Source organism: Nicotiana tabacum, chromosome 18 (genome assembly GCF_000715075.1).
Source record: "Nicotiana tabacum cultivar K326 chromosome 18, ASM71507v2, whole genome shotgun sequence".
NCBI lineage: Eukaryota > Viridiplantae > Streptophyta > Magnoliopsida > Solanales > Solanaceae > Nicotiana > Nicotiana tabacum.
This window is the reverse complement of record NC_134097.1, coordinates 80611206-80624812: the sequence shown is the minus strand read 5'-3', so window position 1 is coordinate 80624812 and position 13607 is coordinate 80611206. Positions and strand designations below refer to the sequence as shown.

Below are 13607 nucleotides of genomic sequence, written 5' to 3'. Positions count from 1 at the left end.
AATATTTAGAAATGTCAAATTTCATGTTAAGGCAAACAAGTAATTCTAGCCTAGCATGCTGCACAGAACTCAGATAAGGCAGTTTGAGCAAACACAACAATTAAATCACTTAGACATGCTTCCTTAAGCTAACAACAGGCTTAATAGTGCAAGTAATAAAAATAGGAAATGAAACGTACTAGTAATTACTTAATGAAGAACCGAATTTCCAACAATTAGCACAAGTACGCACTCGTCACCTCACGTTTAAGGCATCTCAATTACCAAACATACCAAATCCTAAGGGAAAGGTCCCCCACACAAGGTTAGGCAAGCCACTTACCTCGAACCAGCTCAAATCAATCTGAAACCACGATCTTGCCACGAGTACTCGACTCCAAATGACCCAAATCTATTCAATTCAATTGCATAATGTAAATAACACTTCAAGTAACTGATTCTACAAAGAAATTCTAAGCTAATACGCGAAATTAGATAAAATGACCAAAATACCCCTCGGGCCCACGTCTCGGAATTGGGTAAAATTTATATTTCCTGAATCCTCACACTCTCACGAGTTCAGTCATATCAAAAGTACCAAAATTAGGCCTCAAATGGTCCCTCAAATCCTCACTCAAAGGTCTCTAATTAGTCAAGCCCTAACCCCCAATTTACCACTAATTTTTCTTAATTTTTCATGCTTAAATTGATAAAATCATTCCAATAACGAGTTTAGGGACCAAAGACCTTACATCAATGAACTCCTCTGAAAATCCCTCTTGAAAAGTGCTTCCCAAGCTTCTTCCCGTATGAAAAGAGGTAAAAATGGCTAAATTTCGCGAAGCCAAGAATTTATATGTTTCTGACCAGTTATTCCGCTTTTGCGGCCCTGGGACCACATTTGCGATCCTGATTCGGTGAGGACATTGTCACATCTGCGACATTTCACTTAAAGCCCAGCTTCCGCACCTGCGGTTACCCCTTCGCTGATGCGGGGCTGCTTCTGCGATCTCTTTTCCGCTTCTGCGATCCTTTCGCCGCTTTTGCGGCTCCGCACCTACAGTCCCACACTCGCAGGTGCGGTTATGACAGAAAACTAGTTGAAGCTGCAACTCCAAACCCCAAAATCCTTCCGTCAACCATCCGAAATCATCCTGAGGCCCCCGGGACCTCAACCAAATGCACCACCAAGTCTAATACCACTGTCCAAGCTTATACCAATCTTTAAAACACCTAAAATAACATCGAAACGACGAATCAACCACGAATTTAAGCCTAAAAATTCCAAAACTCTAAAAATACTGTTTCGATCCAAAGGTCTATCAAACCTCGTCCGAATGACCTGAAATTTTGCGCACACGTCACATTCCACATTACGGAGCTACTCCAACATCCGGAATTCCATTCCAACCCTTGGATCAAAATCTCACTATCGAACCGGAAACTTCAAAATTCGACCTTTCGACATTTCAAGCCTAAATTAGCTACGGACCTCCAAAACATAATCCGAACACGCTCCTAACCCCGAAATCACCCCACAGAACTAACGGAACTATCGAAATTTTATTCCGAGGCCGTCTTCACACTTTTTCGACTACGGTCAACTTTCCAACACTTAAGCTCTCATTTAGGGACTAAGTTTCCCAAAACTCTCCGAAACTCAAAACCGAACATCCCGGCAAATCAAAATAGCAGAAATAAACACGAGGAAAGCAGTTGATAGGGGATCAGGGCGTAAATTCTTAAGACGACCGGCCAGGTCGTCACATCCTCCTACACTTAAACATTCATTGGTCCTCGAACGATCATAAAGACATACCTGAAGTAGTGAAAAGATGAGGGTAACGACTGCGCATATCCTGCTCGGTCTCCTAGGTCGCCTCCTCGACCGGCTGACCTCTCCACTAAACCTTTACTGATACAATGTTCTTTGACCTCAGCTTTCTAACCTGCATATCCAATATTACCACTGGCTCCTCAACATTAGATAGATCCTTGTCCAACTGGACTGAACTGAAATCCAACACGTGCGACAGATCACCGTGATACCTCCGGAACATCGAAACATGAAATACCGGATGAACTCCTGCCAAGCTGGGAGGTAAGGCAAGCTCATAAGCAACCTCCCCAACACACCTCAATATCTCAAAAGGGCCAATGAATCTCGGATTCAACTTTACTTTCTTCCCGAATCTCATAACGCCCTTCATAGGCAAAACTCGAAGCAGAACCCGCTCCCCAACCATATAGGAAACATTACGAACATTCAGGTCCGCGTAACTCTTCTGTCGGGACTGGGATGTACGGAGTCTATCATGAATCACCTTGACCTTCTCCAAAGCATCCTGAACCAAGTATGTTCCCAACAATCTAGCCTCGCATGGCTCGAACCAACCCACCAGGGATCTACACCACCTACCATATAAAGCATCATACGGTGCCATCTAAATGTTGGACTGATTGCTGTTGTTGTAAGCAAACTCCGCCAATGGCAAGAACTAATCCCAAGACCCTCCAAACTTAATCACACACGCACGAAGCATATCCTCAAGAATTTGAATAGTGCGCTCAGACTATCCGTCTGTCGGAGGGTGAAATGTCATACTTAACTCCACCCGAGTACCCAACTCATGCTGAATAGCCCTCTAGAACCGTGATGTGAACTTAGTACCTCTATCTGAAATGATGGATACTAGAATACCGTGCAGACGAACAATCTCCCAGATATAAATCTTCGCTAGAAGTTCCGAAGAATAGGTAGTACACACAGGAATGAAGTGCACGGACTTGGTCAGCCAATCCACAATTACCCAAATAGCATCGAACTTTCTCAAAGTCTGTGAGAGCCTAACTACAAAGTTCATGGTGATCCGCTGCCACTTTCACTCCGGAATCTCTATCTGCTGAAGCAACCCACCCGGTCTCTGGTGATCATACTTCACCTGCTAACAATTGAGGCACCGAGCTACAAATCCCACTATATCTTTCTTCATCCGCATCCACCAGTAGTGCTGCCTCAAATCCTGATACATCTTTGCGGCCCTGAATGAATGGAATACCGCGAGCTATGGGCCTCCTCCAGAATCAACTCCCAAAGCCCATCAACATTGGGTACACAAATCCGACCCTACATCCTCAATACACCGTTATCACCAATAGTCACATCTCTGGCATCACCATGCTGAACCTTGTCCTTGAGGACAAGCAAATGAGGGTCATCATACTGACTCTCCCTGATATGATCAAATAAGGAAGACAGAGAAACCACGCACGCTAGAACCCGACTGGACTCCGAAAGATCCAATCTCACAAACTGGTTGTCTAAGGCCAGAACATCCATCACCATAGGCCTCTCCGATGCTAGTAAATAAGCCAAATTCCCCAAACTCTCTGCTTGGCGACTCAAAGCATCGACCACCACATTGGCCTTGCCCGGGTGATACAAAATAGTGATATCATAGTCTTTCAACAACTCTAACTACCTCCTCTGGCGCAAATTTAAATCCTTTTGTTTGAACAGGTGATGCAAGCTCCAATGATCAGTATAAATCTCACAAGGAACACCATACAAATAATAACGCGAGATCTTAAAGGGAGTGAACAATGGTAGCTAACTCAAGGTCGTGGACTGGATAATTCTTCTCATGTACCTTCAACTATCTGAACGCGCGGCAATCACCCTACCGTCCTGCATCAGCACCGCTCCGAGGCCAATCCTCAAAGCATCACAATAGACCGTATAAGACCTCAAACCTATAGGCAGTATCAAAATTGGGATTGTAGTTAAAGCTATCTTGAGCTTTTGAAAGCTCGCCTCACACTCCTCCGTCCTCTGGAACGGAGCACCCGTCTGGGTCAACCTGGTCATAGGGGCTGCAATCGATGAAAACCCCTCCACAAAATGATGGTAGTAACCCGCCAAGCCAAGGAAACTGCGAATATCTGTAGCTAAAGATGGTTTGGGCCAACTCTGCACGGCCTCTACTTTCTTCAGATCCACCTGAATACCCTCACTCGACACCACGTGGCCTAAGAATGCCACGGAGTCCAACCAAAACTCACATTTCGAGAACTTAGCATATAACTTCTTTTCTCTCAAGGTCTGAAGCACTGTCCTTAGGTGTTGCTCATGATCTTCCCGACTCCGGGAATACACCAGAATATCATCATTAAAGACAATGACGAATGAGTGAAGATACGACTGGAACACACTATGTATCAAATGCATAAAGGCTGCTGGGGTATTGATCAGCCCAAATGACATAACAAGGAACTCGTAATGACCATACCGGGTCCGGAAAGCAGTCTTCGGGATATCTGGCTCCTGAATCTTCAACTAATGGTAACTTGAGCGCAAGTCAATCTTAGAAAACACTCGTGCTCCTTGAAGCTGGTCAAACAGATCATCAATACGAGGCAAAGGATAACGGTTCTTCACTGTAACCTTGTTCAAATGGCGATGATCAATACACATACGCATAGAACCATCCTTTTTCTTTACAAACAAGACAGGAGCACCCCAAGGTGATACACTATGCCAAATAAAACCCTTATCAAGCAATTCCTGTAACTAATCCTTCAAATCCTTCAACTCAGGAGGAGCCATACGATACGAAGGAATAGAAATGGGCTGAGTGCCCGACAAAAAATCAATGCCAAAATCAATATCTCTATCAGGCAGCATGCCCGGAAGATCAGCTAGAAACACATCGAGAAAATTCTGTACTACTGGGACTGAATCAACTGAAGAGGTATCAACACTGACATCTCTCACATACGCTAAATACGCGTCACACCCCTTCTCAACCATATGCTGAGATTTAAGAAAAGAAATAACTCTATAGGGAGTGTGATCTAAAGTACCCCTCCATTCAACACACGGTACACCTGGCATAGCCAGCGTCACAGTTTTGGTGTGATAATCAAGAATAGCATAATGGGGCAACAACCAGTCCATGCCCAAGATAATATCAAAATCTACCATGCTGAGCAATAATAAATTGGCTCTGGTCTCAAAACCATCAAGAGTAACCAAACACGACTGATAAACACGGTCCACAACGAGAGAATCTCCCACAGGAGTAGAAACATAAATAGGGGAACTCAAAGAATCCCGAGGTACACCCAAATGAGGAGCAAAATAAGAAGACACATAAGAGTAAGTGGAGCCTGGATCGAATAGAATCGATGCATCTCTGTGATAAACCAGTATAATACCAGTGATGACAGAATGGGAGGCGACAAACTCGGTACGGGCAGGAAGGGCATAATATCTGGCCTAGTCTCCCCCTCTAGGGCGACCTCTACCTCCCTGACCTCCACCTCTGGCTGGCTGAGCAGGTAGGGTAGCAACTGCAGCTGTAACCATAGCCTGAGAATTCTGCGAGGCACGCGATGGCTGAGAAGCCTGTGGAGGTGCACCCTTCCCAAGTCTGGGGCAATCCCTCACCATATGGAATGTGTCACCACACTCAAAACAAGCTCTAGGAGGATGTGGCAGCTATGAATGGCTCGGGCCAGGTCTATTGGACTGACCTTTGAAAGCACCCCGCGCGGGAGGCGTGCTAGAAATCGGAGGTGCATAATAAGGCTCCTGAGGTCTAGGAGGAGCTGGAATACCACTGGCTGCTGGAAGAGCTAAATGAACAGGGCAACTTATATAACTCCTACTATGACGACCTGCAGCTGGGGCACGGGCACCAGAATAATGGCCCGACTATCGATACCTCTTGGCCTCCCTCTCCTCTCTCTCCCTAGCATGCATACTGTCAATCCTCCTAGCAATTCTCACCACCTGCTGATAAGAAATATCCATCTCCAACTCACGAGCCATGCTAGACCTGATATTGGGAATAAGGCCCTCAATAAACCGTCAAACCCTCTAGCGAACAGTAGAAACCAAGGCTAGTGCATGTCTAGCCAAACTAGTGTAACGGACGGCATACTCTGAGATAGTCATAGCACCCTGGCGCAAATGCTCAAACTCTGTGCGCCATGCGTCCTTGAGGCTTAAAGGAACATACTCTCTCAAGAACAGATCTGAAAACTGAGTCCAAGTTAGTGAAGCAGCCTCATCCGGACTGTCTAACTCATAGGTGCTCCACCACTCATAGGCGGCTCCTCGAAGCTTGAAGGTAGTGAAGGAAACCTCGCTCGATCCTGATATACCCATGGTACGGAGAATACAATAACACTCATCTAGAAATCCCAAAGCATCATCCGATGCTAGACTACTGAATACAGGAGGCTTGTACTTTTTGAACCTCTCAAGCCTTAGCTGCTCATCCTCGGAAACCGTTGCCCTGTCCTCAGGCTGATCTCGGACTGCAGGCTGTACAGGAATAATCTCAGAGACTTGCTCAACATGCACTCGCTGCTTAGGAGTACGGGCGGCGGGAGTCTGTGCTCCTCCCCCGGCCTGAGACGTAGCTGCAGCAAGGAAAGCAACCCTGCATGAGCCAAAATGGTGTACATGCTCATGAACTGTGCCAGAGTCTCCTGGAGTAGTAGTAGCAGTAGCAGTAGGTGTATCAGGTGCCTGGACTCCGGCTGGAACTGTTGGTGGTACCTCGGTGGTAGCTCGCACGGGTGCTCTAGCTACACCACGTGCGCATCCTCAGCCTCTACCCCGGCCCCGGCCTTTAACGACTGCAATAGGGGGCGCGAGTGCCTGATCATCTCTGGTAACGCGTGTCCTCACCATCAGTGAGAGAATAGAAGATAGAAGTTTAGAATTGTGATATCAAAAATCTCGGACGGAATGGAATTCAAATGAAGTGGAATTTTCCTAACGGTTACATAGCCTCTCGTAGATAAGTACAGACATCTCCATACCGATCAGCGAGATTCTAATAAACCGGCTTGTGATTCATGACTCCTATGAACCTACAGCTCTGATACCAACTTGTTACGACCCCAGTTCGCCCTCCATGAATCATTGTGACGGCACCTAGTCTCTACGACTAGGTAAGCCTAAATTGCGAAAGATAAACCAAATTTGCGGAAGAAAACAATTTAAAACAAAAATAGAGTAAATAAACAGCGTTTAAAAGTGCCGCTCGGTATACACAATATTAACTCTTAAAACCGATACATTTTCCCAAAATCTGGAAACCCATGAATCCACAAGCCTTGGAATGTCTACGAGTGTCTAACTCCAGAATATCTAACAAGGAAAAGAAATACAGAAGAGCTAATACAATAGGGAGAGTAGAAAGGGACTCTTCGGTCTACAGCCGCGGTAGATATACCTCTAAGTCTCTGGAATAGTTACCTCGCCTCAAGGGTGATAGGACTGACTCAAAATACCTGGATCTGCACATGAAAAACATGTGCAGAAAGGGCATGAGTACACCACAGCGGTACTCAGTAAGTGTCAAGCCTAACCTCGATCGGGTAGTGACGAGGAAGGTCAGGGCCCTATTAAGGTTAAACAAAATATAAAATTTGACAGTGTAGAACAGATCAGTATAAATAAGTACAATAGTAAAAGTAACACAAAATATAAAGGGCCAACAATAACTATTACAGAGGCAAGGTAAACACAGAAAGAAATAAGGCTCAGCACCAAAATAACAATCGGGGATCTCCCAGGATACCGTCCTGTAGTCCCAATTATACATATCCAATGGATCTCCCGGGATCTTATCCCGTAGTTCAACTCATAGTGCGCGGGGATCTAATCCCATTCCGTAGTCCCAAATGTAAATACCCAATACTGAAAGAATCTACCCGGGTGCATTTCCGTGGTTCCATATAACTGTGCAGGGGGATCTACCGGAATCTCACATCCCTAGTCCCAAATGTAAACAGACAAGGGGGGAGCTACTGGAATCCCACATCCGTAGTCCAATGTAAATACACAACAACAACAGGAGAAATATTCAGAAATGTCAAATTTCATATTAAGGCAAATAAGTAATTCTAGCCTAGCATGCTGCACAGAATTCAGGTAAGGCAGTTTAAGCAAACACAACAATTAAATCACTTAGACATGCTTTCCTAAGCTAACAACAGGCTTAATAGTGCAAGTAATAAAAACAGAAAAGGAAACATACTAGTAATTACTTAATGAAAAATCGGATTTCCAACAATTAGCACAAGTTTGCACTCGTCACCTCACGTACAAGGCATCTCAATTACCAAATATACCAAATCTTAAGGGGAAGGTCCCCCACACAAGGTTAGGCAAGTCACTTATCTCGAACCAGCTCAAATCAAGCCGAAACCACGCTCTTGCCATGAGTACTCGACTCCAAATGACCCAAATCTATTCAATTCAATTGCATAATGTAAATAACAATTCAAGTAACTAATTCTACAACGAAATTCTAAGTTAATACGCGAAATTAGGTAAAATGACCAAAATTCCCCTCGGGCCCACGTTTTGGAATCGGGTAAAATTTACATTTCCAGAATCCTCACACTCTCACGAGTTCAGTCATACCAAAAACCAAAATCGGACCTCAAATTGTCCATCAAATCCTCACTCAAAAGTCTATAATTAGTCAAGCCCTAACCCCCAATTTACCACTGATTTTCCTTAATTTTTCATGCTTAAATTGATAAAAATCATTCCAATAACGAGTTTAGAGACCAAAGACCTTACCCCAATGAACTCCTCTGAAAATCCCTCTTGAAAAGTGCTTTCCAAGCTTCTTCCCGTTTGAAAAGAGGTGAAATGGCTAAATTTATATGTTTCTGCCCAGTTATTCCGCTTCTGCGGCCCTGGGACCGCATCTGCGGTCCCGCTTCTGCGAGGACATTGTCGCATCTGTGACATTTCACTTAAAGCCCAGTTTCCGCACCTGCGGTTACCCCTTCGTAGATGCGGGGCCGCTTCTGCGGTGAAGCTCCCTCTTCTGCAGTCTCTTTTCTACTTCTGCGATCCTTTCACCGCTTCTGCGGCTCCGCACCTGTAGTCCCACACTTGTAGGTGCGGTTATGACAGAAAACTAGCTGAAGCCGCAACTCCAAACCTCAAAATCCTTCCGTCAACCATCCGAAATCATTCCGAGGCCCCCGCGACCTCAACCAAAGGCACCAACAAGTCTAATACCACTGTCCAAACTTATACCAATCCTTAAAACACCTAAAACAACATCGAAGCGACGAATCAACCACGGATTCAAGCCTAAAAATTCCAAAACTCTAAAAATACGCTTTCGATCCAAAAGTCTATCAAACCTCGTCCAAATGACCAGAAATTTTGCACACACGTCACATTCTACACTACGGAGCTACTCCAACTTCCAGAATTCCATTCCGACCCTCAGATCAAAACCTCACTATCGAACCGGAAACTTCAAAATTCGACCTTTCGGTATTTCAAGCCTAAATTAGCTACGGACCTCCAAAACACAATCCGAACACGCTCCTAATCCTGAAATCACCCCACGGAACTAACGAAACCATCGAAATTCCATTCCGAGGCCGTCTTCACACTGTTCCGACTACGGTCAACTTTCCAACACTTAAGCTCTCATTTAGGGACTAAGTGTCCCAAAACTCTCCGAAATTCAAAATCGAACATCCCGCCAAATCAATATAGCAGAAATAAATACGGGAAAATCAGTTGATAGAGGATCGGGACATAAATTCTTAAGACGACCGACCGGGTCGTCACAAAAAAATACACCTCATTAAATGGAATGATATAACAACACCGAAAGAAAATGGTGGCCTGGGTATTCAAAAATTATGCCAAAAAAATACGGCTTTACTTACAGGACTTGCTTGGAGAGCTTTTAAATCACCACAAGCAATATGGGCAAAGCTTCTCATTAACAAATACCTACATAAAAGAATAACGACTAATTATTCAAAGATTTGGAATAATATTTTAAGAGGTTGGCAACACTGCCAAATAGGTATCAAATGGAGGATAGGTGATGGTAAACATATTAAATTTTGGGATGACCCTTGGATAAAACCAGGCACAACAATGCGCTCTATGATCCAGGGCCCCTTAACTTTGGAACAAAATAATGTTACAATTTCGAAAATTCTGAATGACATAGGATAGAACTGGGGAAAATCCCATTCGACTTAGACCATAATATAAAACTTTTAATTCAAGCTACATATGTATCTAAATTACACAAGAAGGGAGACCAAATCTACTGGGGTTTTGCGCCAATGTGAAAATTTATGGTACACTCAATGTATACCAAACTAGAATTGGAGGCACAACAACTTACGACTAATTTAAATACTTTTTCGTGGATTTGGAAACTCCCTATTCATCCAAAAATTAAAAGTTTTATCTGACTTCTATGCCACAATAGGTTACCAACACGACTTTTCTTAAAGAATCGATCAAACACATTTCCCTTGAATGTGCAAATGCTAGGAAATATTGGCAGGAATTAGGACTCATGCACCTTATTAATCACACTACAAACTTTTCAGCCACATAAACTTGGTTACGTAAGCTAATAAGCTATAAAGATATTAAACTACCTTTCAACATAAACCCTTATACCTACTTACCACTTAGCTTATGGAATATTTGGATTACACGAAACAATAATCTTTATAACATGACTAGGGATAACATTTCTCTTAAACACACAACTCAATAAGCAATTGAATACACCTACTTGGCTGCTTTTACACATAAGACTGATCATAAAAGGAAAATTACTAAAAATGTTAAATGGAATCCACCAAATACAAACTTCTATAAGCTCAATACAGATGGAGCACATTCAGCCAACACTGCGGGGATTGGAGGACTAATTAGAAATTCCAAAGCTGAATGGATATTGGGTTTCTCAGGATCTGCACCACATGACTCTTCCACCTCGGCAGAACTCTATGCATCAACACAGGGACTAAAATTGGCATATGAAAATAACATAAGGCCACTAGAGGCGGAGGTGGATGCAAAGGAAGTTACCATACTATTACATACTGATAATATTGCATTCTCTAACATGATTAATGATTGCAGGTACTATCTGGGCCAGCTAGGTAATCATGTAGCACAACATGCATACAGAGAACAAAACATGGTAATAGATCAGCTAGCAAAGGCAGGCCACAATTTTAGAAATGACTATACGCCAAGTGTTTTTGAAGATGTTCCAACTTTTGTTGCGCAAATTTTTGAAAAAGACAAGAAATGTTTGGCAGAACCTCCATCATGCCAAGGAACTGTTTGGCAAAATCAAAGTAGCAATCTTGATCAGCCACCTTCGTGTGTAATTAGTTGTCACGATGATAATTCCACTAGGAATACCATGACAACCGTAACTATTAGTAGCAATCTCGTATTTTGTAATAGCACAATAGTTTGTGATAGGGTGCCAGTCAGGCCTACGTATTATTTATTTATTAATACTCCCTCTGTCCAGTTTATGTGAACCTATTTCTTTTTTGGTTCATTCTAAAAATAATGATCCCTTTCTAAATTTGGAAACAATTTAGCTTAAACTTACAATTCTATCCTTAATGAGAAGCTTTTATAACCACACAAATATTCTGAGTCCCTTTTTCACTTGTTTAAGACCACAAATTCCAAAAGTCTTCATTTTTTCTTAAATTTCGTGTACAATCAAATAGGTTCACATAAATTGGAACAGAGAGAGTATATATTATCTTTCTGACAAAAAAAAAACATTTAGTTTGTACACAGTGATTTGCGCTCCTCAAGTCTTCTCGAGCGAGGAGAAGAGAAAAGAAATAAAATAACGTGTGAATGGAACCAACGGTTATGCAGACAAGAGAGTATCAAATCAGGTCAGAACCGAATTACTATGTATCAAGATACACATGCTACCTATATAGAATTGTAGTTACAATAATATATAGATTGAAGAACTAAATCCGAGTGGATTCAGTTATCAAAGTCATACACCTAATTACAATTTACATACTTCTGAGAACTTTATTAGAAGCTCACAAAAAGCAGAAACACAACTGAGATGATAAACAAACCAAAACATAGCTTTGGTAGCTTTAATATCCTCACCATCAGCAGAATTACCTTCCTCAGCAATATTAATCACCTTTGTCTGCTGCTTCGTCTCTTCAGCCAACTTTGGCACAGTAATCTTCAAGACACCATTTTCCAAATGAGCCTTTATTTGTTCCAAATCTGCATTCCCAGGTAACCTAAACTGTCTCCAGAATTTTCCAGAAGTCCTCTCAGCTCTGTGCCACTTTTCTCCTTCAACTTCTTCCTCTATTATTTTCCTTTCCCCACTGATTCTCAACACCCTGTTCTCTTCCACCTCGATCTTGATATCATCCCTTTTCATCCCTGGTATGTCGAGTGTAATTACGTGCTCTGTTCCTGTTTCCTTCCAGTCTGAACGAGCTAAGGCGATTGAGTCCACCCCTTTTGGGATGGTGAGTGGGATTTGTTCAAGAATCTTGAAAGGGTCTTCTGGTGGGAACATTGAGTCCCAAAAGGGGCGTGTGTATGGCATTAGTCCTTCAGTTTGCGATGGAAGAAATAAGACTACAGCCATTGCTAACACTAGAAAGCTCAAAAGACTAACAGTTATTTTCACCATTTTTGATTTGTTCTAGTATGGACGTTTTCAAGTACACTAGCTAGTTTGTGCAGAGTATTGTGTATCAAAGGTCGTTAATGGGTTGGAAGGTAATGAGAGTTGAATCTTTTTCCTCTGTATGTTGGAAATATATAACAACTAGGCAGTGCCAGCACGAGCCCAATATTGCAAAAATTTGAACTTTCTTTTTCTATAAACCTTTTTTCTGATATGAAATTACACAAAAATAAAAGTTCATACAAGATACATGAGGAACTTTTGTTAAATCATGTCGGATCACCAGCATTACAAAGTTGAAGGACAGCCTACAAAAAGTTTAAAATCAGCATTCTTGTTTGGGTCTTTCTGCCACAAACATCACAGATTTTCTTCATTTGTGGACAGGCCACGCAAATCTTAACTTTGCTAGCCAAACCAGCAAATGACACTTGCAGTTGGAGAAAGAGAAGTTTACTTTGCTAAAAAACGGTCACAATTTCACATCCTGAAAAAAAAAAAGAGATGATGATAACAACCTGTAATCAAATATTTGTATCAGAGTAAAGTATGTGGAGGGCCAGAATCCCATAATGACATCCTTAAATTCATGAGATGGATGGTCAACTGCAGTGATCAAGAAAGAGCAATAATATATAGGTCACAGTACAATCCCCCATAAAAAAACAGTAGAAGACTGACATTATACATGATTTTGTGCTTCCCATTGTCAGTAGCAATTTGGGAAAATACATAAATTCTGCTGCATGGCCGTGCAAATGATACGAAGAACAACAACTAACGTTCGACTAATAAATAATCTCTAGACAAATTCTTATTTGTTGTCACAGAATAAGGACATACACTGCGGATTATTTAAACTGTTTAATGGAATGATTTTGCATTGGCTGTATCTAGCCTTTCTCCTTTCTGTTAAAAGGTTTTTTCCTTGTATATAGTTGTCACACCTCCTTTTTGCGCGCCCGTCCCCGAAGGGTTAAATGCGGGAGGGAGTTTTCCAATTTAAGTGACAATATTCGAAATGAGATTATTTATTTAATTCAGAGTCGCCACTTGGGAAAGGTTTGGTTTTTGGTGTCCCAAGTCACCGGTTTATCTTGAATCCCAAAT

At 42.4% G+C, this 13607-nt stretch overlaps 1 protein-coding gene across 1 annotated transcript; it reads right to left on the bottom strand.

Annotated features, from left to right (window-relative positions):
* Nucleotides 1-11843: 11843 nt before the first annotated feature.
* LOC107789776 (18.1 kDa class I heat shock protein-like) lies at nt 11844-12572 on the bottom strand. The gene has a single exon (XM_016611676.2). It carries the CDS (start codon nt 12498-12500, stop codon nt 11844-11846), a length of 657 nt encoding a protein of 218 aa, XP_016467162.2. The 5' UTR covers nt 12501-12572.
* Nucleotides 12573-13607: the final 1035 nt, after the last annotated feature.

What these genes read in the sequence shown, in the direction of transcription:
- LOC107789776 (XM_016611676.2), bottom strand. Translation starts at nt 12,500, where the DNA reads ATGGTGAAAATAACTGTTAGTCTTTTGAGCTTTCTAGTGTTAGCAATG.